Source organism: Diadema antillarum, unplaced genomic scaffold (assembly GCF_040938485.1).
Source record: "Diadema antillarum isolate AM-2024a unplaced genomic scaffold, OU_Dant_1.0 seq00000604_RagTag, whole genome shotgun sequence".
Lineage (NCBI taxonomy): Eukaryota > Metazoa > Echinodermata > Echinoidea > Diadematoida > Diadematidae > Diadema > Diadema antillarum.
Genome location: NW_027271532.1, coordinates 3035216 through 3062687, shown reverse-complemented (window position 1 = coordinate 3062687; position 27472 = coordinate 3035216). Strand labels below are relative to the sequence as shown.

The 27472-nt window shown below is 38.3% G+C and overlaps 1 protein-coding gene across 2 annotated transcripts in view; it reads right to left on the bottom strand.

Moving 5' to 3' along the window:
- The window catches only part of LOC139735883 (protein kinase C iota type-like), an 84855-nt gene extending 60038 nt beyond the window's left edge, over positions 1–24817 (bottom strand). For both annotated transcript variants that reach the window (XM_071646635.1, XM_071646637.1), the window contains exon 1: positions 24681–24817. In XM_071646635.1, the coding sequence (XP_071502736.1) occupies positions 24681–24748 (68 nt within the window). In that variant the 5' untranslated portion in view covers positions 24749–24817. The remainder of the gene's footprint in view (positions 1–24680) is intronic.
- Between the last annotated feature and the right edge of the window lie 2655 nt (positions 24818–27472).

Below are 27472 nucleotides of genomic sequence, written 5' to 3'. Positions count from 1 at the left end.
TTTAAGTGGGGTGACGGTATTCGGCCCCCTGACGAGGTGCGGGCACCTCGCTATACAGCTAATTGGTAGTTATATTTGAATGCAGAGTATCGACAGGTATTCATATTCCATTTCCTATGACTTCTTGTCTCTATCATATTTACCTAAAAAAACAACTTTTTACCACTGACATTATCATCTCTGATATTTTAACACTAAACTGAGCACAACATAATGAAATGACATTTTCCCATAAAATATAGTTTAAATAATGAATCATTTCCATTGTAAAAATCAAAAGATAGGTGTTGAAATAGTTTCAAAAGATGGGTGTTGAAATAGTTTTTAACAATTCTTTCCCTAGTAGTCACCAATTTCATCCTGAATGTATACACTAAATCAGTCATGCTGATTCAATAATTCAAAAATTGACAAAGTTTAGTCAAATATTGTACAAATTGTAGCATCTTAAGAATATCTTGCCCTGACCTGCTTTTCAATACAGATCAACCTGCCCCTGAAAGGAAGAGCCAAACTTGCATCGTGCATTCAGTATATATACACATTGCACATCTGCGTGACCAATTTTCATGAAGTTTACCTTGAATTGCTGCCTTTTGAATGGCAAGATTTGACCTACGACTTTGACCTCTCACCTTTGATTACATATCTGATGTGTCCTTAATTTGCATTTTCACATTAATACAAATATGTAACTTTTGTTTCCATTACAATTACCCTCAGTCCTTTTTCATTCAAACCAAGAACATGACATAATTTATCCTTTACAAAGGGACAGCTATATGGGCTAGCCAAAACAAAGAACCAGTTACCATAATGCCTTCTTGCACTACCATACCAGTTAAATGTTATGCACATCTTGTTCTTTTAAAAGCACCATATACCTTCCATCATCAGCACATGGCACACCATTTAAAATCACACGTCTATAGGCATGTCTCTTGTTTGACCTCCAACATACTTTGGACCTTTGGACTTGTGTGTGTGTGTCTATATAAAGCCTTATATACTTGAGAAGATCTGGACAGGCATCATTAAGTATGCTTTTTCTTTCATAATTGTACACAAACACATGCACACACATAAAAAAAGAGAGAGAGAAAAAAAAAAGACAGAATATGCAACATGTCGGTAAGGACAGTTTAGAAGATGTAGTGGTGTTAGGACTATATGTCCGCAATCCAATTTCTGATGCTATTCTTTATTGGCAGAAATTGTATCACACTGGTCTCACATACCTACCTACGTTCATGTTGGTAATTAATGCAATACATGGACCTTGGTGAGGTCTGATAACTCTTGAAAGCCATAACTTTGCCAATCAACGCAAGAGCCCTTTGCACAATCAACTATTCAGCAACAAACTTAATCATCTATAAAAAGTAGGAACAATAGATTTCATTATGAAATCCACTCACTCAGGAGCTTGAACTTAATGGGCAACTTAACTTAAAATGTTTGACCTTCACTGATATGTATGTATGTAAACGCTGTTATTTTTTTTTCCTGGGGGGGGGGGGGGGGACATAGAGGAGTAAAGTCCGAAGGACATTGATAGCTGCATGATAAGAACTTTTTTTTTTTGAGTGGAGTGATAGATCGTATGAGGGCATCTGCACTCTCAGCTAATAAGCTGAGCAAATAATACACTCGCCTTCAGAGTGAACCTAAAGTGTACATATTGTGTTATATATGGTGCCAAAGGTACATAGCCAGGTCACAGAAACATAACCATAAGGAAGAGAAAGATAGATATCTAGAAAAATAGATAGATAGATAGATAGTTAAATAGATAGATAGATAGATAGATAGATAAATAGATAGATAGATAGATAAATAGATAGATAGATAGATAGATAGATAGATAGATATATAGATAGATAAACATTAAATAGATAGATAGATAGATAGATAAATAGATAGATAGATAGTATTATAGATCAATAGATAAATAGATAGATAGATAGATAGATAGATCAATAGATAAATAGATAGATAGATAGATAGATAGATAGATAGATAGATAGATAGATAAATAGATACAAAGGCAGATAGATGATAGACAGAGGGATTGAAATAGGAGGGCAATTCCGCAGTTAGGTGGACATGACATGGATAAAAGAAATGTGCCTCTTTATCTTACACTTTAATCTAGGTATCAACTAATGCCATGGATGTTCACCAATCATTAGGGTCTTTCAAATTCAGTAGATTTTATTTTTCGTATTTATTGATTTTGCGAGCTCTAAAACCATCATTTAAAATGTACATGTGGGACTGGGGATGCTAAAATTCACTTAAATGCAAATTACAGTTGGTTCCTTTGAAATTTTTTCCTCAAAGTTTTGCTAAATGGTAAAAGATGAATACATTTAGATACTCTAGAAGTCATATGACATTTTGTCAATTACAAAAGGGTGAAATGACCTGCGGAATTACTCCGGACAAATGTAACGTTAACCGTAACGTTACTAACCATGCTTTTGGGGATCTAGCAAAAAATTATCGGTCGAACTGCTAAAAAAAAATTGCATGAACATTTGTCATGATGCAATTATTGAAATTAATGCAACATTTCGTTTGAAGTAACTTAAATTTTTACACACTTTTTGTTACAAGACATTGAATTTTTTTTCATGTCCTTTTTTCGTAACGTTACTAACCAGCCCTTTAAATTGCCATAGCAATTCTAATATTTCTTGGATTTTATTCATTCTTTTCTGTATGATAAACCTTGGAAGGATGAACATGCTTTTGACATAATTTTGACTTGAAATGAATAAATGGTAATTTAGTGGTAAAAACAAATATCTAAATTTGTTCAAATGTAACGTTACTAACCGCGGAATTGCCCAGGAAGTATTTAAATGAAGGTGAAACAGGAAGCAAGCAATTCTCTGTAAAGGATCTACAGAAAATGGATTTGAAAAGTGCAAGTTGACAGATGACTGTAAAGAATTGCAGTGTATAATGAACACAGGCAAATGACTACCTATATCAGTGTGCAGTCACTACTGTATAGCCACTTGTTCCAAAAAAAAGGAAGAAACTTTGATGGCTACTTTCATGATTGATATTATTCTAATGCATGTATTGTAATATACAGGAAGAGAACTGCGCATTTCATATTTTTCACATATGGATCATTTACATCTGCACCGAGTATGATTTGGCCATTGACAAATCACAAGGAAAATGCTGATTTTTATGCCACAGAATGTCGCTGTGACATGCCTCTTCATAGATGCCAAGTTCAAAAAATTTTTATGAGTGAGATTTTCATGACTCGGCATTTCTGCGCGCAGGCATATGTGCGAAAGCAAGAAAGCGAAGCGACTGAGCGAGGGGAGGGTGTCCGCCCTCCCACAGTACAGTAGGGAGCTTTTTCAATTTTTAGCTCTTAATGGTGCAATCTGGTGCATACTTAAGTGACTATTTTTTACTTATTTTGAAAGACAAAAGGGAATATGCCTTCAATTGCAACTCTCACTTTAATCCTTTAAGCTATGCTCCCAATGCGTGAGAAAAATGGGTGTCATGCGTGAGATCGTGAGACAGACCCTAAATGCTTGAGTCTCACTCACAATGCGTGTGACTTGGTAGCTCTGCCTCTTCTGCAAGCCTTTACAATTTGGACTGAATCCATTCTCTAAATGATGATTAGCAGCAGAGTGGTGGAAATTAAAATCAGGCTGCTTCTTTTTCTACTGCTGACTGTTCATTTTTTTTATTTTTTTTGGTAGGGTTTTACTGGCAAAAATGTCTCTTTGCTAATGTTCACAGTCAACAACATATTTGACCACAGGTTGCATTTGTGATTAAAAAAAGAAAAACAAACATGAATAACACTAAATTATCTTTTTCTTTTTGTGATATTCAATTTCATAGTGTTTGTCTGAGTTTTAGGTGGTGTTTAGTAAATGATGGCTTTTATCCAGATGCGTAACACACATTAAACTTTCCCATGGTTTGTTGCATGGTCAGAGAGATGTGACAAGCTGGAAGTATATATGACTCCCACTGAACATTAAACACTTCCTGGAGTAGAAAATGAAGGCCGCATTTGTATACTATGGAACATCTGCCACAGTATGGTCACACCGCTCTCTGTACAGACTAATGGTCTAAGCAACTATCACCAGCTTTCTTTTTTCTGTATCAAATATATGAATCATGTAAATACAAAACACTGTATGTGGTCGACATCAACAGTGTACTGTGAAAATCACAAATGTTCGCATGCATTTTAATTTCGTAAATTTCGTGAGAGCCAAGATTCACGACATTAAAATGCATGTGAAAGTTCTCATCTACACTATACGCATTGAATGCCAGTGGCAATTCCTGAAAATTTCATGCCGCGAAAAAGGCTGTCGGCTCCAATTTCGTGAAAATTTCATGCCGCGAAAAAAGGCTGTTGGCTCCAATTTGCGAAAATTTCATGCCGCAAAAATATCTTGCTTCATAGTAACCCACACATAAATGTACTATATATTGTATCTTGTGTGAAATGTATAGGTCAAGATTCACTGGTTTATTACACCGTGGATTCCCACTGTAAAAAAGTGATCACTCCTTGATTAATCTGCATTGACTATGCAATGCATATTCTCCTGCTGATACTTGAATTGCATAAGCTATGAGGGGTTGTAGGGGGTTTTATAAAAACTGATAAGTTGTAGATAATACTTGCTCAATCAATCACATGTCAAAATCGTACACAAAACAGTTTCGTGTCACATATGGATTATGCTACATAACATTTTGTTTTCCGGCACATGTTCTTGTATCAGGCTTAATGAAGGAAATTGAATTAGATATGATTAGTCTGGCATCACATGGGGGAAAAAAATACAGACGACTCCTCGAGGGATGAAGTGAATTGAAATCAAACTGCAATAGGATCATGCACAAGATATGTAGCTAGATATAAAAGGGAAGCTAGAGGTTGCAAGGAAAAAACAAATTAACCACAACAGAATATCTTCCTAATTCATCAAGACTTAAACAAAACAGCACAGCTGGCTTAGTGCTGGAAAAAAAAAAATGTATAAGGAGGTATTTAGCATATATATAATTGGAATCTTACAAATGTTTCCTGCATATAATGCAGTTTGAGATGCAAGGACAAAAAATGCTATGTAAATACATGTTTACATTTTAATAGTGAAATGCTCAATTGAGGGTATCCCCAATACGTACGTGTAGGTGCCGTGTGCAGAGCAGCGTTTTAGATGCATTATGGATAGCTCACGGGACAAACTTGCCCCGGTTTTGGCCGCACATGCACTTACATCACGCTCTGTCTTTATAAAGAGCTATTTTTTGTTGAAGATTTTTTTCGCTTTCCATCATGTGACCAGCACATTGAAGCCTTGCAGTAGTGAACCATGACTCTAGTGACCGCAAATCAGTAAAGCTTAGACACTTTCAACTCTTTTAAGCTGAATTATAGCAAGAAAAAAAGGGCTAACAACGGAAAAGCAGACAAAGAACTCCATTGAATCGTATGGGAACTGCGACTCGCGTGAGACAACCGGAAGCGAACAAGGGACCGAGGAATCCCACCCACAGTGCACCGGTGACAGAGCTCTTCAGCGTGTGCAGGAGTTTTTTTACATCATTGGCGATAGTGAGAATTGTATGCAAACCATTATGTATTTATAGTCAAGTCAGGTTGTCAATTAAGAATCATACCATTGATATCTGAACTGCATATCTTGGTCTCTATTGAAAATGGACATATTTATTCATTTGTTTATTCATTCAATCTTCTTAAAGCAGGGCAGCCCTTTCAGTTTGCCGGCTGTTCTACCAAGGGGCCCTGCATACATACATCAAAGAAAGAAATGTTACAATGATAAAACATTAAAAATACATGTACATAAAAAGGAGCACTTGGGTTATATAGTACAATAATAACTGAAATTGCAGGGAGAAGTGAAACATATCTTCTTCCAAAGAGCACTGAAATCAATGTGAAATCATTGGGAATAGATCAGAAGTTATATTTTCAGAGCCAAGCTTTTCTCTGTCTTTCTCCATCTGCCTTCAAAATCCATTTCAAGTGACATACTAGATTAGATATTAATAGTGATTACTTTCTGAAGTGATTTAAAGCATTCTCATGTTGTCAATATCTATTTCAGTTTACAAGTCATGCACATTAGACTTCAGTTCATCTGGCCTGAATTCCAATTAACAACACAGAATGACATCAAATGCCTACCAATGCCAATGTTTATTAAGGGTGGGGGGGGGGTAATATTAAGCTTCACTTACATTGGCAAAATAGAAAAGAGAATACCTTAACATTTGTAAGGTTGTTCTGATTGTAGACATCAAAATATGAGCAAAGGAACAGCAAATGCTGAGGTAAAACGAGACAATAATATTAAGTATGTAACGAAAACATGAGTACTAGTCTTTAGACGTGGTGCATTCTCTCTTTTTTGGAGAGAGAGAGAATGGGTAAGGGTGTGAACAAAAAAGTCATGAAGAACTTTACTCTGTCCTCAGAATGCAAAATTACCATCATTTCATGAAGAAAAGGCAATTAAGTAAGGTAAAGTTGATCATACCATGTCAGAAAATGAAATTCTAGGTGTCATGGATTTAGTCGGCAGAGGATCATCTTGCATGATGAGGCAAGAATGAATGATGGTAGCATACTCGATGAGCAGAAAAAGGTAATTATCCCATCTGTGCTTTGGGGTCACACAACTTGTGTGAGTTCCGCCATTTTCAATGGCAAAGTTGCTTTTGCTTTTATTCTGCCTCTGCATCAATAGGGTTTTTGGAAGCACATAATGGCTGTTGCTTAAAACTCACTTACTAAGGATCACACACTGATATCCTACGAATTCTCATGTTGTTTGTTCACAGCAAATTAACATGATAACGCATTTTTACCACCATTAACTATCATGACCAGTGATTAAAATCTGAATTGATCAAGACATGGATTTCTAACGCAAATAGTCTGTATTTCCTCTCGCAGGAGTGATGGCACTCAATTAACCAGTCGATATCTCAGACCTCGGATACAATTGACACAAATGAAACGATCCGATCGGAAGCCGGGGCGCAGTGGCCACCGTGTCACCGCGCCGACAGCTGTGCTAGTCACCGTTGTTCTCTCGCGCTCCTAAATCAATAGCGGCACGCGACACTTTGCCGAAAAGAGGATTACTGGCATTAGATTGGATCTGCCTGTGTGCTGAGAGATAGAAACAGTCTCACCATTATTAGTTGTCTACATTTTTTTGATGCCTTCTGTGGCCCTCTCAATACTGTGTGCTTTTCTGAGCCTATATGGGAGGAACTAGGTTGGGGATGATTTGGGGGGGGGGGGGGGGGTGGACGTGGGAAAGAGAAAAGCAGAAAGTGGAAACGAAAGTGGAATGCATAATGGGGAAACAGTGAAAGTGTATCTATTGATTTCTATCCTCTGTTTATGAAGGACGGGAGGCTCCTGTATCGGCATGCTGTTATGACACGGCACCTGCTCCGCTAATTCATGTCTTTTCAAGCACAGCGGAGCAATGGACTTCCAGACCTGAAGGAAGCAGCTAGATTTTGCTCTCGCTCTTTTCTCCTCTCAATTTGGTACTACCAACTCGTACACAGCAAATTAAGCATCCTGCTTGAAGTTTTGAGTAATGATTCAATTTCCAACTTACTACTAAACTTTGCATAGACCAATTAACGTTTGGTATGAATAGAACATAAGGCTCTTATCATCAATACAGTCGATATGAATATTTTCAAATGACAGATGGTGCATGGTTTCTGATGTTACCAACACACAATCCTGGGGACTGGCCTATCAAAATAGCAGCTTGCCATCTCAGGAACCATGAAAAGATTTTCTAATGGTCATGGGAGTGTACTGACAAAGCTTAAAGGGACTGTACAGTACTGGTTGAGGTAGGGATTCATGTTTTGAACATTCCCAAAGTGAGATAATGAAAAGCCTCTTATGAAATATGAAAAAGCATGTAATTTTAAGAAGGATTCAACATTTATTTGATGAAAATTGGTTTTCAAATGGCTGAGATATCCAAAAAAGTGCTAATAATAAAAGGCAACATGCCCAAACTTTATTAGTATCACTTTGTTTCACCTTGTTTTTGGATATCTCAGCCATTTCAAAACCGATTTTCATCGAATAAACTTTTGATACCCCTTCGAACTGCATGCTCTTTGACATCTCATAGAGTGGTTTCTGAATATCTCACAAAATGTTAAAAGCTAAATCTTCACCTCGACCAGAACTGTACACACCCTTTAAGCTTGTCACATCTAACATTTGAAGAGGAGATGCAGTAATTTTGACTTGGGTGCTAAGATTCTCTCTACTCTCACAAGATTGAAACCCATCCATGCCAGCCATCAGGAACCCTTTCCTAAGAGGATGACAGCTGATGTTTGATGTCACGCTCTAACGACAGTTTCACATTCATTTCTTGCCTTCATATCATCCATGAATGCTGACAGTGATAGTTTCTTCATAGAACAAATCGTCCAGTCACTCTACTGTTCATTACTTACAGACCTCCGCCTGAGGGATCAGAACCTGCTCTAGAAGTAATAACCAGTTTCTATGATAATGCTATGTCACCACACCACTCCATTAGTACACGGCATAAATCAAATATGAAGTGTTTCCTGGTACTTGCTAGGCCAGCATTATGGTCTTCTTCAAACCAACATTCTAAAAAAAAAAAAAAAAATTATTTAGTTGCACATCATGACACATATACATGCATTCTTACTCCTTTTTTTTGGGGGGGGGGGGGGTGGGGCCTCTGGTTATTTCTCTCTAAAACTTGTTGTTTTCTTGTGCAAATCCCTGCAGTTGATCTTGACCTGGGGAGCATTTCATGAAGGAACTTGTCGGATAAAATATCTGACAAGTCAGTTATATCCGACAAGTTCAGAGAAATCAGCCAATCAGACAAAAGAATTTCTCAAAACTTGTCGGATATAACTGACTTGTCAGATATTTTATCCGACAAGTTCCTTCATGAAATGCCCCCCTGATGTCGGTACACTTCACCTGGAAATGACAGTCAAGTGAAGTCATTAGCTAGTCAAAGCATTCCAGGCATTTTGAAAGAGTGATGTTGAATGTGTTCCAGAAAACCCTTCCCAAATTCATACATTTTGCAGTAACCTCTAGCATTCAAAAGGAATGAAAGGATATTCTAGCAAAGCAGAGCAAGAGGCACAGATCTTTTCACTGAACTTCATCATAATGTATTATCTATGCTGTTCCAATTCTGAGAATGCCCCTATGAGATAATACATAGTGTTAACAGGAAGAGCCATTGAAAGGGGGTTTCTGTCTCTCCAACACCTTCTAAATGGTCATCTCATAACCTCGCTTTTCTCTTGAGTAACAATGAATACAATATCTATGTATGCATCTTAAGAAATATCATTTTATGTTTTAATGATCGTGTTCTCAAGTATAAATTGCAAATCACATACCCTCCTGCAATACACAATAGTCTGTGATTCAAGAGGTCTTTGCAGACTGGAGCTAACTGTGAACTGGCTTATAGACAAGACTGTAGACAAAGACTGGCATTTCAACGTGTGACAAAGCCCTAAAACGAACAAGGAAACATGGATCTTGTTATGTAAACCGATTCCAAAACCAAGCGGCATCAATGACGCGTCTGTCCGTCAATGGGGCCCCTCTATTACCATTCAGCCTCGCCGAAGAAGGCTTAAAGTTTCGGCCACTCTGAAAGCCGACACCAGCTTGCTTCCTCATTTTGCCTGATGCTATCCCTCTGCGTCCCTCTATTGATCTGGGGGCCACCGGTCAATGCGGATGGACATCGGTCAATGCAGAGGGACATTAAGCGAATTAGGAGGCTTATTGATTGCGACTCACACTCCGGCCACTAGACAAATGAATGAGTGGACTGGGGAACTTTCCACATTTTATCTCTTTTAAACTTTTCTACTGATTAAAACATCTGGCACGTGCCTACCTCTCTGTCCCTTGATCCTCCTCCCCAAGAAAAAAAAAAAAAAAATGTCCTCTTTGTAACTGTAGAGTAAACCAATTGCTTCTAAAAATCTTTGTAGAGCTACAATGATTCACAGCCTGGAATTTAGACTATTTCATTCTCTCTCTTTTTACTTCTCAACTAAGTTATAAAATGCACATTTATCTGAATGGCATATTCACTATCACTTTTCTACAGTTTCCTTTCTGATATCAAAGAGTGTTCTCTTCGATTAACTCTTTAAGTGCCATGGAGTAGATCCCCCTGTGTGCCACATTATTCCGAGACCGAAATTCACGAGTGCTTTCTGAAAACAGTCTGTTTAAAAATTCAAAGCTATGAGACTTCGCTTAGTGTTCCTGCCAGGAATGCAGTAAAGTAAAGTTGTAACAGAGAAAATGAGAAGCTTTGCTGTGATGGAATCTCTCGTGATGATTATTATGTATGGTGGCATATTACTTGGATTTAGCAATCGATTAGTGCACAGTTGTGCATTAGAGCATATAAATGCGAAGTCTGCAAGCTGTTGACTGAGTCGGGCATGTGACATGGCACACAGCGACTTAATAAATGATTCTAGTATTTGAGCATTGGTTTAACCCATGAATTATGAATACCATGTGTGTCATGCATGAATTCTGTGAGGAACGGCAGTGTCTAAGAGTCAATGGGTTAAGACAGGGAGTAACTCTACCAGAGGAATTGAGAGGAGAGCCTCGAGCGCTAGCAAATGATGTGACCTTGACCGATCATCATACAAGGAGCATTGCTGTCAATGAAAAATTCAAAGCGATGATTGCTAGATGAATATGAGGCCACTAAATAATGCATACGATGAGGAAATGGGCTGTGAGAATATTAACAATGTAGAACTGGAGAAGAGTCATCATAGTGGTGTAATGCTTCGTGCTCAATTGGGAGGATGAGTACTGTAAAACCAGAAATATTTGTGGCATGAAATATTCGCAAATTGGAACTGACTGCCTCTTTCGCAGCATGGGAAATTACTGCCAATTGCTACTGGCATTCAATGCACAGTGCAGACAAGAACTTTTGCATGCATTTTAAAGGACAAGTTCACTTTCATAAACATAAGGATTGAGAGAATGTAGCAATACTAACACATCATTGAAAGTTTGAGGAAAATCAGACAATCCGTTCAAAAGTTATGAATTTTTGAAGTTTTTGTGCAGTACCCGCTGGATGAGAAGACTACTGCAGTGTATGAATAACTTAGATGTCACATGCGTACAACAATATAAGGAAAATATAAAGGGAATTTCACAAAATTCCATCTTTTGAAAAAAGTACACATTCCCCTGACTCGTTACCGACAAATGTTATGGGTAATATTATTCCCCCTGCCTTTAGAAAGAGGCAAGTCAAGTGCTCTTTTATTATGCGAAAAAAGTGAAAATATGTTGAATTTCTTTTACATTTTCTTTATATTGTTGTACGCATATGACTCACAAGCTGTAGTAGTCTCCTCATCCAGCGGTTCCAACACAAAAATTAAAAAAATTCATAACTTTTGCATCGATTGTCCAATTTTCCTCAAACTTTCACTGATGTGTTCTACTAATATTGTTGCATTTTCTCAATCCTTATGTTTATGAAGGTGAACTTGTCCTTTAATTTCATGAATCTTGGCTCCTCATAAAATTCAAGAAAATTTCTGGTTTTACAGTAAAATGTAGCTCTGTGTCATCACCATATCTGGTTATTTGATGCTATTTTTTTTTTTCTACCATCTGTGGTGAAAAGACAAGATCTTTCTCTTTCCTTCAAAGGACTTGCATACATGCTTTGTTTGTTTTTTTCTTTGAAAACTCTATGCAACTTATAAATCAAATTGAATCAAAATAAAGATCTGCATGAGTCCCAGGACTCAAAAATCAACTTCAGATTTCCTGATTGTGCAAATGACTTGAAAAAAGATTCTATTGGAAAACATGTTTCTAATATGCCTATTGGATTCAGCTAGTAACTGAAGCATATTGGGAATTCATTTCCATTGGCCGACAACTTAACCCTCAATAAGGAATAAGACAGTTTCCTAACTTTCACCTGCAAAGTCTTCAAATTCCAACAAAGTACAACTTTGAATGATGGAGGGCATTAAATGAGCAAACTCTCAATAGGTGTGTCTTTACCAGACTGGAGTTCAAACTAGTGGGCTCATTTGTGGTTTAGGAAAATAGCCCAATATTACGAATATGGGTCTTCATCAGCTCGAAAACAGCCCACTTGGGAAATTAGCCCAAAGATGATGCATGCATATGTTGGACATTGCTTGGCTTGCTCAGCCAAAGAGTTCTGTGTGTGGGTTCAGCATGCAGTTAGTATGATGGGATCAAGAACATTTCGTATTGATAGAGATGCAACCCAAATAGTGTGCTAATTCACAAATTAGTGCACTATTTCACAAATTAACATGCTACTACAAAAACTAGACCAAGATTTTTTGTAAACTTTCGCGATCAAAGAGCACGCTATGTGCGTCTTCATTGCGCAAATAGTAGGTTAATTTAACATCAGGCTAATTTCCTAACTACATAATAGCGCCCTATATTGAAACTTCGGTCTGATGAAGACAGGCCTTTCGTGAGTTTGAACTGCTTCTCCATTTCAGCAACGATAATAACAAGAAAAAACAAAAACACCCACACACACAATATGATACAACTTTCCTTTTTATGCCTTTCTTAGGAAGTTTTTGTAAGCATTTTCTACATTGTATATCTTTTGGATCTTACTGGTATTCCATGTTTTGTCTGGTTTTGATTGTTTGTTTGTTTGTTTTTTCAATAAAAAGGATCAATATATTATTTATTTCAGGAGTTCCCTGCAACCACATTCAAACCAAAGACCTCCTCCCCACCAGAATAATAGCATTGGTGTACAGACCACAGCCTTCAAGAAAAAAGGAACGATGATGCAAAAATAAAGAGAGAGAGAGAGAGTGGGATCATAATTGGATTTTTGTCTTACTTCTCCCTGGCTGGTCTCTGCTCTCACTGGAGAAACATGCATCCCAGTTTGCTTTTGTTTTTTGTTGTTATTTGAAGTTGTGTGTTTGCTCTATATTTCTGTTTTTCCTAGATAGAACCTCAAAAAAAAAAAAAAAGTTGATAGCCAGGCAGGGGATGATTAAGAAGGCTATTTAGAGGAGATGGAGGAAGAGCAAGGGGCATTAACGAAGTCGGTCACATAATCCTGAATCCCAATGATCTCCAACATCCATCCTCTCTTCAGCACCGTTGCTATGGAGACAGGGTGGAGGATAATGAGTATGACATGACTTTGAGGGGGCATTTTTGATTGCAGGTACCCAACGGGTAATAGCCGTGAGCATGAAATATCATTGAGGGGACGGGGGATATGAAGACGAGACCTAGAATGGAATTTTATCTTCATTGCCAGCAATGAATGTATGTACGATACACGTATCACAACAAAAGCATTTGTGCAGGTACACAGCATACTATTTCAGTAATGTTCCTCTATTCTGACTCGCTTGACAGTGTTAACTTTAAGTACACAGTCAATAGAAATGCAGTGGCTTCTGCTGCACCTACAAAGGTTAGGAAACAGACTTACATCTCTCTTTAAGCTGGACTCACACTTTAAAGTGGTGGACAATGTGGACCCATACAAATCGCCCATTAAAAATTCCCAGTATGCAGATAGGCCCACAACATCAGTAGGCAGCTGCAACAAATTGACATACTGGCAATATTGATGGGCAAAGTGCACTCTTTGTTTTGCAAAATAATCCATTTCTATGATAAAATATTTGTGATTTTTGAAAACTGTAAAAGTGGAAACTTTCATGGCATCAATTTTGGGAACTCAGCCAATCTCAGTGAACTTCTCTTGTTTGCAGCATTTGTGTAATAGTTTCATCACTACTAATATAGATTTGTCTTTTATCAGTTTCATAATTAAGTAGAACATGAAATTCTTAACAAAATAGAAAATGATACATGTGATAAAAAGCAAATTAACAAAGATTGTTTTCAGATCAAATTCCAATAATAATTCTATGACTAGATGATGTATTTAATTGTACAATATAAGCATACCGTACTTTAAAAAACCATAAACAAGGCTCGTTCCAATTTTGTTCATCATTGATAAAATCATATCTTGGTTTTGCCATCTCTGGAACTCAATCTATCAAATACAATCATATTTGTTTATCATTAATGCATGCAATATGATTATAATGAAGAGTAAGAGTTGAAACAAAAATATTCCCTAGGACTATCTAGTTTTCTTGAAGAGAAATGTATGGCAACTGATGTGTGGAAAGCCAGGATATAACAATCACAGCTTGAGTGGTCTTGCAAAGTATCCGAGTTTACTCAGATTTCGGAGTTAAATGCAAGGTTTGTCACATCCTCTATTTTGGAATATGTATCACGACTTGCATGTAAATTCATCATCTGCATGCAGGCTGAGTTGCACTCCACTGGGGTGCATTAAAAAAGGGATCACCTCGGAGGCTTGCATTGTGCGAGGCACCGTTTCTTGGCAGCTGCTTGCAACAGAGATGGCGCTTTCCAGGAATTGGTGACGCAGGATCGCTATGTGCTTGTGTGTGTGAGTGAGTGTGTGTGTGTGTGAGTGTGTGTGTGTGTGTGTGTGTGTATGCAAGAGTCTGTTTGCATTGGAGAAGTATGCAATTGCACCACCACCACCAATCTGGTACAAGTGTATGTGAAGAGGTTCATCTGGTATTCATGAGCTAATATTTACAGAGAGCTCGCAACATGGATATCATTTCACAAGTCAACACGTTAAAACACTCGTTAGTCTGAGGACCACGTGTACTCAGCCTACAAACTGTGGCTATCTATGGCTCCTTTTCCCCCCATTCTGTCAGCTAGCCAGATAAGGAAATTCAAAGAGCACCAAAGCATGTGTCTCTGTGGTGATGACTGAAAAATTCCCATTATACTTATCAAGCCAGGATTCTCTGAATGCAATAGTTTGTCAAATATTATGATAGTAACCAATTTGTTCTCATACCCCTTCCCTGACTGAACATTAGGATTCATAGGCTGAGGTATGAACACAACTTCCAACTTAAAAAAGAAATTCTTTCATGAATGACTGCACCCTTTGCAAACCCAGCATATTCACATACAGTTTTGACTATAAAGATGGGATAGTGTGGGTCAATATCTGTGAAACTGTGAATTGGAAGTGATAAAATATGAATAGATAGATAGATAGATAGATAGATAGATAGATAGATGATGAATAAATGAATAAATGAATGAATAATAACTGTTTTATTCCCTGCCTCGTATTCTTTGCATGCCTACAGCATTGACCTAGTCACCATGGAAAGAGGTTAGAAGCATCCCAACCCTAAACTATCCTGCATCCATTTTAAATTTGGACCCAGACTTGTGTGAGTACATTTAGGCCACAGTAGGCATGATTTGTATGTTACAGGGTCTTATAACAGGTATATTTTTTCCTTTGTAGATTTCTCCTCTTTCCCTTGAAATCAACAGCTATAAACTTCATGCACAGACGTAAACATAGATAGATCTATACAAACTCAAAGGATGAGCTTGAGTTTCTTCGGGCAGGAATACACATGATATCACTGCATAGGGGTGTGTTACACTCAGTGACCACTCAAGATGGCTACAGAAATGTGCAGCAAATTTAATGGCATTGTACACATGGGACTAACAGATGAAGCATCCCTTCATAGCAGTATCTGTGTACTGTTTTGCCTTTGTGAATAGATGGAGCATTTATAATTTGGGTAATTTACTCTATCTTCATATGACAAAATAATGATAATACGAGGCAACAGCCATTATAAAAAAGCTTGCAGTGATGACTAACAGTAACAGTGAGATAATATCCCACAGTGGATCATATGAATGCTATTCTCTACAAAGAACTGATTTGCACGTGACTGAAATCACACAAGAAACACTATATGGCATAATCAATCAAACAAATTACCCAATGATGATAACAACTAAAACACTGCCACCACTCTTTGCTATTTCATAAATGGGTAAATTGCATATTTCCTGAAATCAAAGGTTGAGTTGGCAATGATGAATTATTGTAATACCCATTATTCTGCATAATGATGAACAGCCTGCTAACCAACAAAAGATCACATGAATGGAATACATCCCAGTAGCCCCACTAATACATGTGGATCAATTAATTTATTTTATGACACGCACACTTACGTACAAAGTGAATATCACTCCAACACATCCATTGCCTAAACTGCTGTTATTCTTTTGTCCCTTGCTATGGGTAATTTAAAACAGCATTAAGTCTATCTATCATTAGAATGCTTCATAATCTAACCTAATCTGCTGATATTAAGAGATGGGATAAATGTAATTTTAAAATAACTTTAAAATAACATGAACATTTTGTATGCTTGCTGTTTGCCAATCTGTCTGATAATAAATTTGATTTTTCCCTTTTTTCTGTTCACTGGGTCTGTTTTCTCGCTAGCCTCTGTTTATCTCATTTTTATCTCTATCTCATTTTCTCTCAAATTTCCTCAATGTCTCTCAATAACTTCCTGGAAAATATACGACTCTTCAGTTTATGTCTTCCCATTGCCAAGACCTAAGTACATATTTTCTCTGGCTTTCATTTCTTCTGCGCTACCTCTTCACACTCTTATCTTTCTCTCTCTGCACCTCCAACGAATCAACGACTTTGAGGGAACGCCACGCTCCCATTGGCAAATCCTCTTCATCCACGGATCGTAACCAAAAATCAATATCACACCTTGCGGTTGATGAGCTTGGGGTGGAGGGTAAATTACCGAACAGAGTACCGGCGAAGGTTAATTTTGGGCTCAGAAGGGAAAGAGAGAGAGAGAGAGAGAGAACGAAGAAATGAGGATGCTTGCAAGGCTGGTCACACTGCAATGACGGATTGTGCATGAGTCACTAGGGTCTATGGGTTCTACTATGTTATTCATGAAGTTATCTAAATCTCTCTTGCATGCTAGGGAATTACGCAGTCAGCATTATCCATCACCAAAACATTGAAGTGGTAGAAGAGGACTGATGTTGAATCAAATGGCTCATTAAAAAGACTTCGAATTATCAAGGTACACTCATTGTGGCTATCATAACAGTGAGCCACTTTAATATGGCTGATCAGTTGTTGCCCGACAACTGCCAAAGTTGCTGCAATTAAGGCAATTTCAACTGACACTGGTTTCATGACGCAGGGCCGAAGTGGTAGTGTGAAACATATTTTCACGGCATGAAATCTTTGCGAATTGGAGCTGACGGCCTTCTTCGCGGCATGAAATTTTCACGAGTTGCCTCTAACATTCAATGCCCATAGTGAAGACAAGAACTTTCATGTACATTTTAATTTCGCGAGTCTTTGCTCTCGCGAAATTTGCGAAATTGAAATGCACGCGAATATTCCTCGTTTTACAGTATATGATACTGATGTAAGATTTCAATATGGCAAACACAAATTGATTTCATGGATCAAATGCAGACTTCCTCCTGAACTGATTACAGTTACACTTTCAATCTGCCTGTCAGACAGCACACAGTGCAAGATGTATCCCATCTTCAAGTCTAAATGATGTAACATGGTGCCTGAAGGAGGGGGTGTCTCATCATAAGGGACTAGACTACATGTACAAATCTCCTCTCTGAAAGGGAATAAAAGCAGCGAGCCAAATATGTGTCATATATAAAAGGTGTCACACTTGTAAAAAGCATGTGTCGGTAAACATGCTTAGTAACTGATTCCCGTTACCAGTAATTAAGTCTGAAAGTAAATTTGATTCCCTTCTCTCAAACATGCACTAGTATCACAACTGACCTGTTATGGTTACATCTACAGGCATTTTCAAATGTGAGTTTTGCTTCATTCATTCATGTGCTGTTAAATGGTTTGAAGAGTTTGGGGAGTCTGATTTTAGAGTCAATTCCACCACAATGCTTGCATACTTCAGAGTGGACCACACTTTGAAATTTGAGCATGTTTCCAGCTCTGAATGTGACAATATTGAAGAAATTGTATGTGCATGGAGGGCACATCACAAGCACATAGCACGCAATATTTCGCGACTTATTTCTTGTGCTGCTTACATTCAATGTTCTGTCTCATGTTTTGTGCACAAATTTTGATGCAGTTTGAAGTAGTTTGATGTTTATCAAGCTATGTACATTATGCTCTTCACATGTTTCATTACATTTTTGGCATGTCAGCAATTCTTGAGGATGTTGCAGCATATTGCTGACTTTTGAGGATGTTGTACAAGAATATGAGCAAGTTGCAGCAATATGCTCAAACCCCTCTTTGATTGTAAGTGCATCAAGACTTGCAATGTCTTACTGACTGACCAGTTAAATTGCGAATGGTGGACACACCCATGCAGTGTTTGAATGGCTAGTGGCTCAAAAACAGGATAAGAAACCATGCTCTTTAGGGAAAAAAATGGTCACAAACTAGAAGTTTTGTAGTCTGTAACTTCTCATTGTGTTGTTGCCTGGTGAAAATATTCAAACATCATAGATAAAAATTCTGATTGTGCACTCATATTTGATAATCTTGTTTGTGCAAGAAAAAGGGGGGGGGGGCGGTGTTCACATTCATTACCTTTCACGGATGCACTGGCATATAGTCTTGTTTAAGTCTACAATAAAATGTATCGGCCTCTGAAAGAATGGATAGAAAATGCCTTGAAGAATAGGCGAGAAGCTTCAACCGAGAATGCTGATGGCAGGGGTGGCCATGGAAAGTACATGAATAATAAAATGAAGGGAGCTTTAATTTACTTGAGCATACAGAGCTGTGCAATGAGAATGGATCAATGGGTGACAAAGATTTTGTTCTAGTGTTACAAACCAGCAACAATACCTTGTGCAGGGTGTCACAGAGTAATTTATGGCCCACTTTTCTTATCAGACAAGTTGGCAAAGTATGTCCTTTGAATACAGTTTTCATACTTGTGAACAGCCTGTAATAGGCTGTTTCATAACATATTCAAACCTTATGTATACATCTTAAACAAAGGTTGTTCTTGACTATCTGAAAGCTTGTCCGAGGCGTGTCCGACACAGCAACAAGCAATATATGCAAACTGGATTCCAGCAACTGAATTTCATTCAAGAAGCGCAGGTTAATATAATAGCGCATCTCTATGTTACCGGGAATGAAACATCCATAAATTTGAATACATTATGAAAGTGGCCTATTGCTGTACGACAAGTTTTGGCTGGCCAGAACTATGGCATGTAGAGTCACTATTAACAACATCAGCAGTTTGGATGTTCAAGTCTGACAGCTAACGGGAAGTGGTTTTTTTTTTTTTTTTTTTTGCTTCTTATTGGGTTTTTTTTTAAGTACAAGGCTAAAGTGTGACATGACATAAAATTGAAATAACAATAATGCTAGTGATATGTAACCCAAATTTATAACCAAAAATTTACATCCTACTCAATCAAGGCCATTTAACCACAATCTGTGGAAATATTTCATCACATACAGCAGTATATATGTATATACTGCAGGTATTTTATTACATTGCAATAAAGATGAATGCATGATGAATTGCATGTGCACATCATAATACATGACAGTTTGTTATCCTTGTTTCTATGCTCAGCATGAACAATCAACCTACAAAGTAGGATACAAAGAATGCAGATAGAAATAATAGGCTAGAGGTTACTTTTCTCAAGTAAATAACTGGTGGACATTCATGAATGCCAAAGCTCTGAAAAGAATATTTCTAAAAGTCAAATTTTAGATAAATCAAATCAGTTCTGCCATCCTCAGCCACTTCTCGTACTGATTTATTGCAATCCAGCATCATTACTTTTGTCAGTCCCACATACACAAAATGGGAGTCCTGTCAAAAGAAATGAATGCCTAATGACCAAAATATGTTCTAATAAATGCAACAGCATATCAATTAACTACGTTTTAAACTGTTGTCATAGTTACTGCAAATCTTTTAAGATAGAATACTAGAATGTCCTTAATGTCAGAGGGCGAAGAAGAAAAAGAAATTTATCATCACCAAAACAAAAATTGGCACTGAATACATGTACATGCATGTTTCATCCTCAAGTAGGACAAATATCCAATTAATCAAGACTAAGCATATTCTACATTTGACCTTTAATGGAGGACCACAAAGAGGATTGGGGCTAGGAGGAGGAGGAGTGTCAGTCTGGGGGAGGTGTGAGACCCAGGGGAAGGAAGTGGGCGCCACCGAGGCACGGAGTGAGAACGGTGGGCAGAGAATGGCTCGACTGTACGTCCGCATCCTCTCATCAGACATGAACCAATATATATTAAAGAGAACCAAGCTTGATTGATCAGAGCGCGGTGATTGAATGAATTCAAGTTGAGACATTGAAATTCACACCTCCGAATGCTCTCTACACACATGGTATAATAGCTCTTCCTTCATCTTAACCTTAATATTCTTTTCGAATCCAACCTTCCATTCTTCTTCTTCATCTTTATAACCATCACTATCACTGCCATGTGCAATTCAAGCCCTAGCTAGCTTTGTCCTTTTTGTTTTTTACATTTTCATTTCGTCTCCTTGGCCACTGCCTTCCATTTCATTCTTTCTTTTCTCAGCAGCGACAACTTCTCCTCCTTTTCCTCCTTCCTTGGTCTTTCTTCTGCTTTTCCTTTCCCTCATCTTTTCTTCTTAACCTCCCCCCCCCCCCCAATCTGTCATAGAAACTCTTGTACAGACTGGGCTGAAAGGCTAGCAACGATTTAACTCAAGTCTGTTCCAAAGCCTCTCGGTGTATTTGCACCGCACACAGGGTAAGAATGAATCACGCCGCTATTTTTATCAACTGCAGTCTAACGTGTACACCAAGTGGGGGAGCTATTCAAATTATAATATCGAACGACTGATGTCGTTTAAACAATCTAAAAGCTTCCCCCTCAAAATTACTATTTCATAATGAGAGTAAGTACCTCATGACATAAGGGAAAAGAAAACTTGAACTTTGGCGACAATAATGGCTTGCCAAAATTCCTGTACTTGATTCAGTGTAGGCTTACAAGAAGTTGTTCTATAGTCCTGGCTGTTTCATTTAAATATGGTACTTTGTCAGACCCTTGAAGGTGGGGGATAGTGTCTACTTTGCATACTAGTAGTCTATGTACTAGGTGATACATACACCAGTCGAAAGCAAATTACAAATGGCATGGAGCTGTTAGTGAGATCAGCTTTATGTGGATGCATTTTATGTGGATACAATCGAGGAGTTAGGATAACTCCTCGACACAATAAAACCCACTATTCTGTGGAGGACGTATGAGTTGCTATATGTCCACAAACTTTCTAATCGAAGCCTCGTTTGGTGAAACTTCTACCATTCTGGTTAAATCTGATTTTACGCCATTAAAGTCAACTTGGAGGTAGGAGTGTCATATTGCACTTTAAGATTTTCTCCATCCACCCTTCCGCATTCTCAGATTAACGAGGCAACCAAGGGTCTTCTACGTGACGCCACATGGAGGAGAACGGTCGGCGCCATGCTCTGTAAAAATGGAGGCGTGATCTATTCCCTGGCCTTCTGGGGTGCGAGTGGATGCACGACATCCTCAACCTTGGCCCCCCTGTTTCACACTTAACCCGTCCTCGGATGTAGGGTAAAGAGCTAGCTGACCTTCTCTTAAAGGTTTGTGAATTGGGAGCAAAGAGTCATCCCATGGGTGTGTGGGATGACCCTTTCTGCATCATTTGCTTCCTCCGTTGGTCCCACCTTGCTTCCTATCTGTCCGTAAAATCACTCCTACCCTTAAAGTTCTCCTCTCTGTATTAAATTAATGTTTATGAAAACATCTCTCCCTAGCTTATGAAAACACCTCTCTCTAGCTTTTATAGCAGTGTTACCTCTCTACACAGTGAAACAGAGGTAACTAGTCTCTTAATTAACCCATTGAGGACAGACTGATTTTGTTACAACATGCATTTCCCATAGACACCTGCCCGAATATTCCCGGGACTCGTCTTCAACGGGTTAAAAAAGGGTAAAAATACCTATACTGCAGGATTATATTTACAGCATTCCTGTTCTAACCTGTTGAAGATGAGTCCTGAGTATACTCAGGCAAGTCTCTATGGGAAATGCATGTTGTAGCAAAATCAGCCCGTCCTCAACGGGTTAAAGTCACTACATTAGCTCATCCATTTTAACAAAAACTTCACATAGTTCTATCAGTATTGGACAGTGATGTCTCGCATTCCTTTTCTACACCAAATGTTATCAATTTCAAAACTGAAGCAAACATGTCCCTCTGTATCTTTATTTATGACATGATCACTAGACAATTCTCGGTATTGCCAATACCTACTGCTGTGTGCACAGCAGCGTTTTAGATGCATTATGGGATAGCTCAGGGGACAAACTTGCCCTAGTTTTGGCTGCACATGCAGATCACGCTCTGTCTTAATTATCCATGGTTATTTTTTGTTGAAGATTTCTTCGCTTTCCATCATGTGACCAGCACATTGAAGCCTTGCAGTAGTGAACCATGACTCTAGTGACCGCAAATCAGTAAAATTTAGAAACTTTCAACTCTTTTAAGCTGAGTTATAGCCAAGAAAAAGGGGCAACAACAGAAAAGCAGACAAATAACTCCATTGAATCGTATGGGAACTGCAACGCACGCAAGAAAACTGAAGCTACAATAGCACCGTGGAATCCTACAGCGCATCTGTGACAGGGCTTTTCAGCATGCACAGAAGTTTTCAGCGCATTTGTGATACCGAAATTTGCAAGCACCAATCTGGTCAGATTAAGGGAGGGGGAGAAAACGAGATAATATATGATTTTGAAATCTACGTAAACAAAAGAAGCATCAACGTCACGATAAGAAAATCACTTGACAGAGATGGTAAGGGGATGCCATTTCAGATAATAAACTGTGCATCAAGACTGTGATTTATAAACCATTCCCATGACATTTTTTCTTCTTCTTTTTTTTCTCAAGTGCTTTCAATCAAACTGCAGTCCCCTCTGTCGGGAATGTGATTTCCAATTAAGAGTTTAATAATCCCTTTGAACTCGCATCAAGCAGTTCCATTAAGACTCCCAAAAGGACATTCACCATGGGTGATGAGATGCGGAGGACAGATAGGGAAATGGGAGAAAGGATGACTAATCAAAGGATGATCATTTTTTTTTCTCTTTTTTTTTTTTGCCTTCATTTTCTCATGTGAGAATCAGATCAGGTTTAAAAAGAGTGATATAAGTTACGTTCAGACGACAAGCCTTAACCTCGAGGTTAAGCTCGTAGTTACGGACCGGACCGTGTAGACGCACTCGTAGTTAGCTAACCTCGAGGTTAGCTCGATGTTAAGAGCCACGAGATATCTCAGGGTTAGCGCTCTAACCACAAGCCGCGGGGGTCCCCACTCGTAGTTAAGCACCATGTGGACGCAAAAATCAACGGTTTCCAGCAAGATCTTTTCATCAGATGCCAATTCAGTAGCTCAAGCTGTAAAACTTTTTAACCTTGGATGACAAGGTTACTTCATCATCTCCTAACCGTCCCCCCCCCCCCCCCCACCCAACTGCTCAAGTCTGTAGGTAGGTGTAGGACCAATGATTCTATAATCATAATGTCCCTAACTTCTGCCAAGTCATGAAGCAAGTAACAGCTTGGGACTGCACAGAAGAAGTATTTGCATTCCTCTCCGTATAAAAGCCTTTACCATGGGAATTGGTCTATAATAGCTTAAAAATGATCATTAAAGCGTCAAAGGATCATTTATTACAGCGTGCATCATTTATAATTTGCTTCGAATTATATATTCACCTCAAGGAGACAGGGAGACTCCTCTGAGATTCTTTAGTGAAGCAGAAATACATCCCAGGAATGTCAAGGTTTGGACTCCATATTCCTTGATGGGATTTTAAGAACTTGACACCTCATCTGTAAACACAGTAATGGACACGTACTGGACAAGTACTGGACAACCCCCATCACCAGGGTCAAGGGAATTCACCCATGTATTCAAGCCTTGATGACAAGATAATGGGAAAGTAATACACTGAATAAATGAATTCACAAGTTTGTGGGAAGTGGAAAGTAAAATGGCCTGCATATTGGGGGGGGGGGGGGACATCTTCTGCACCAAATGCCTCCGATTGAAAAGTTCAGATTAAAGTAGAGAAACCCTCAAGTCCTAGAAGTCACATCTTGGGTTTGGTGCTGCAGCTTTTTATTAGTAAGTTCTACTATTCATTGTTAGTGTTTCATTGGGTATATTACCTTTCATATGAGTTCTTTGCTGTTCAGATGTAATCATTTGTTCTGGCTGCAGAACTTTCAAATACCTCCATATTGCTAAAGCTATATTAAACTGAGTCTTTAATTGGTAATACAATTGACTAAAAATTCCTGTTTCTCTCTCGAACTGGCATTCAAAAAAAAAAAAGAGAGGAATCAACTAATTTACCAAATTCCATCTATTCTTTCTGTAATAAACGATGTGCTGTGAAATTCACATGTGCCAACTAATGAACTGAAGATTTCTAATTTCAGCAGCAAAATTCCACCCCCCCCCCCCCACTCCTTGAGGCTTGATGGGTTAACTTATATGCAAGCCTGTAACGTCTTTCTGCTTCTTACCCATTGTAGGCAGCCTTGATGGGGATGAGGCCATCTTCTTCAGCTGCCATTTCGCTTTCACCGGGCATGTGTGCGAACGACTAGTCTCCAGTCAAGTCCTCCAAAGATTTTGGCGCTTGCGGCGAGGAATGCAAAAGTTGGCTGGAATGTGTGTGTGTGCGTGGAGCAGGAATGGAGTTCGGTCTGTGGGAAGAGAATGAGAATGGAACATGTCATCCAGTTGTGCATGAAATGGCAGATGGATATTTGATTAGAATTCTTGAAAACACATTGACCTTCATCACCAGAGTTCAATCCTATGATTCTTCCACCCTCAGTGAATTTCGAGTCCCAGATTCTGTTCAAACTTAGCAACATTCTATCAAAAAAGACGATGCATGGCATGGAAAGTAATCACATGAAAGTTGAAGGTCACTGTGACTTGTGAAGTTATCTCAGATATGTGATGAAGTGCAAAGGGATTACACATCAATAATCAATATACCATTAAAATGAGATAAAAGACATTAACTTTTGGAGTCTTTACATTTAACATACCTCTGTCATTCAGATTCATGAAATTCTTCCATCAAGATGTTTTTATTGCAAATAATTGACAAATTGCCCTACATTGACGTATTTGTCAATCAATTGCAACCTCTGTCATTTCTTACACTCATATAAAACCTCACCATCATCCCACAATGTCTTTCAAAAACAAACAGACAGACAAACAGTCACACACACAAAAGAAAACATAAATACAACCCTGTTATAAATGGAAATGCTTCTCTCAAGCCCAACAAGATATATGAAAACTGGGAGGTAGAAGACAACAGAGTGCATAAAAGACGGTCTTGTCACGGCACCAGCTACATCGGCTAAAGGAACCCCCGTCACAACTCATACAAGAACAAATATTGGTTTTCTAAGAATTCATCTCATCCATGGGCACAACTGCTTGGAGTGAGAGCAGTCATACACACACGGTAGATTGGCCAAAATATCAGATTTATGTTGGACAATCGATATGACAAGTCATGACCACTTTTAAATGTCAGCGTTTCATCCAAGGGCCGCTAAAAATAGTTGCTCGTAGTCACAAGACTATAACATCTCTTTATATTGCAATTGACCTATCCACAGGAGCAACTCACTTGAATTGTGCTCACATGTACATGTACACGACAAGCCAAGGAATAGGATTACCTCCTGCTTGACAGACGAATAAAAACCACATTCTATTTTAGGGATCTTCATAAAAAGATATTTGTTATTAGCAGATCTGACAGTTGTTTCATGTACCAAACATGCAAAATCACTAATGACATCACAGTAATGAAAAACATGTTATGAAATTTCAAGTGTCGAGCGGAAACCATAATGATGTGATCTACTGATACTCAAGACGGGGAAAAAACAAAACTTAAAGTCCTCCATTGTTTGTTTGACAAAATAATGAGCGCACTGGAATTTTCCCAGCCCAATTTGAATTTTCTCATCTGTTTGCTAAATTGTTCTTTAGCAGCAAAACTACACCTCTTGATCAGATCACAGATATGATATTGAGATTCAACTATTCATATATATACTGCATGAGGCGTGGATTGGATTATCTCAGGCTGAAGTGATAGACAACTTTACCTTCAGGACTGGAGGAATAAAAAAAGGAATGCTAGGAGCAAAATTACTTCACAAGACAGTATCAACTTTATTGAATGCTATTCAAGTGTCATTGTCCTGAAATACATCTCGGGGTCAGATAAAGACGGGTGGGGTCAGATAAAGACGGGTAAAGTCAACCACTCTTCTCTTATTGCACAAGGGATTGTCACAGTTGTCAATATACAGGTGTATATGTTTCACCAATGCTGACAAACTGAGGAGAGTCCAAAAATAACTCGCATCACGAAGCAGGGAAAACTTGCGCCGTGTCTTGACCCAAGCAGAGTGTGTTGCTATAGCTTCTTTATAGGAAAATGAAACCCAAAAAATGTAGATTGAGTGAATGCAGCAATATTAGTAGAACACATTATCAGTGAGGTTTGAGGAAAATTGGACATTCTGTTCAAAAGTTGTAAATATCAAGTTTCGGTGCTGCCATTGCTGGATAAGATGACCACAACATTTTGTGATCAATGTCAAGCATAGACAACAATATAAAGAAAATATAAAGTGAATTACACACACGCTCATTTTTCTAGCATAGCGAAAAAGCACTTGACTAACCTCTTTCAGAAAACAGGCAGAATCATATTACCCTTATCATATATGTAAGCATCATAGTGGGAATGTGTACTTTTCATGAAAAAAAAGAAGATTTTTTGGGGGAATTCTCTTCAGATTTTCTATACATGAATACTGTTGTCCATGCATGCCATTACAAACTGTTGTAGTCTTCTTGGGTTTTTAAAAAATATGAAGAACTAAACCCATGTCACTTGAGAAGACGCTCCCCTTTTGTACCAAGAATAGTGACCGGAATTTTTCAGGGTCCGAATGAATTCACTGGAAATCTATACCACAGTTTGCCCTAAATCATAAAGAAGTTTCCATATTTTTTTTTTTCATTCTGAGGAAATGTCTGAATTACCCACCTCTACAATATAACAGCCTATGAAGTGAATCTAATTGTCAGGGAGGCAAAAGGGACAAACAGTCAGACTTCATGTCTACTTCTGCCTATACTCACATTCAACACATGAACACATGCATGCAGAATGTTCTGGAGAACAGATATATTGACACAAGGTGCATAAAGTGGAGGCGCCTTTACAAAATTAAAGGCCTCCCATTTTTTCTTTTTCTTTCTT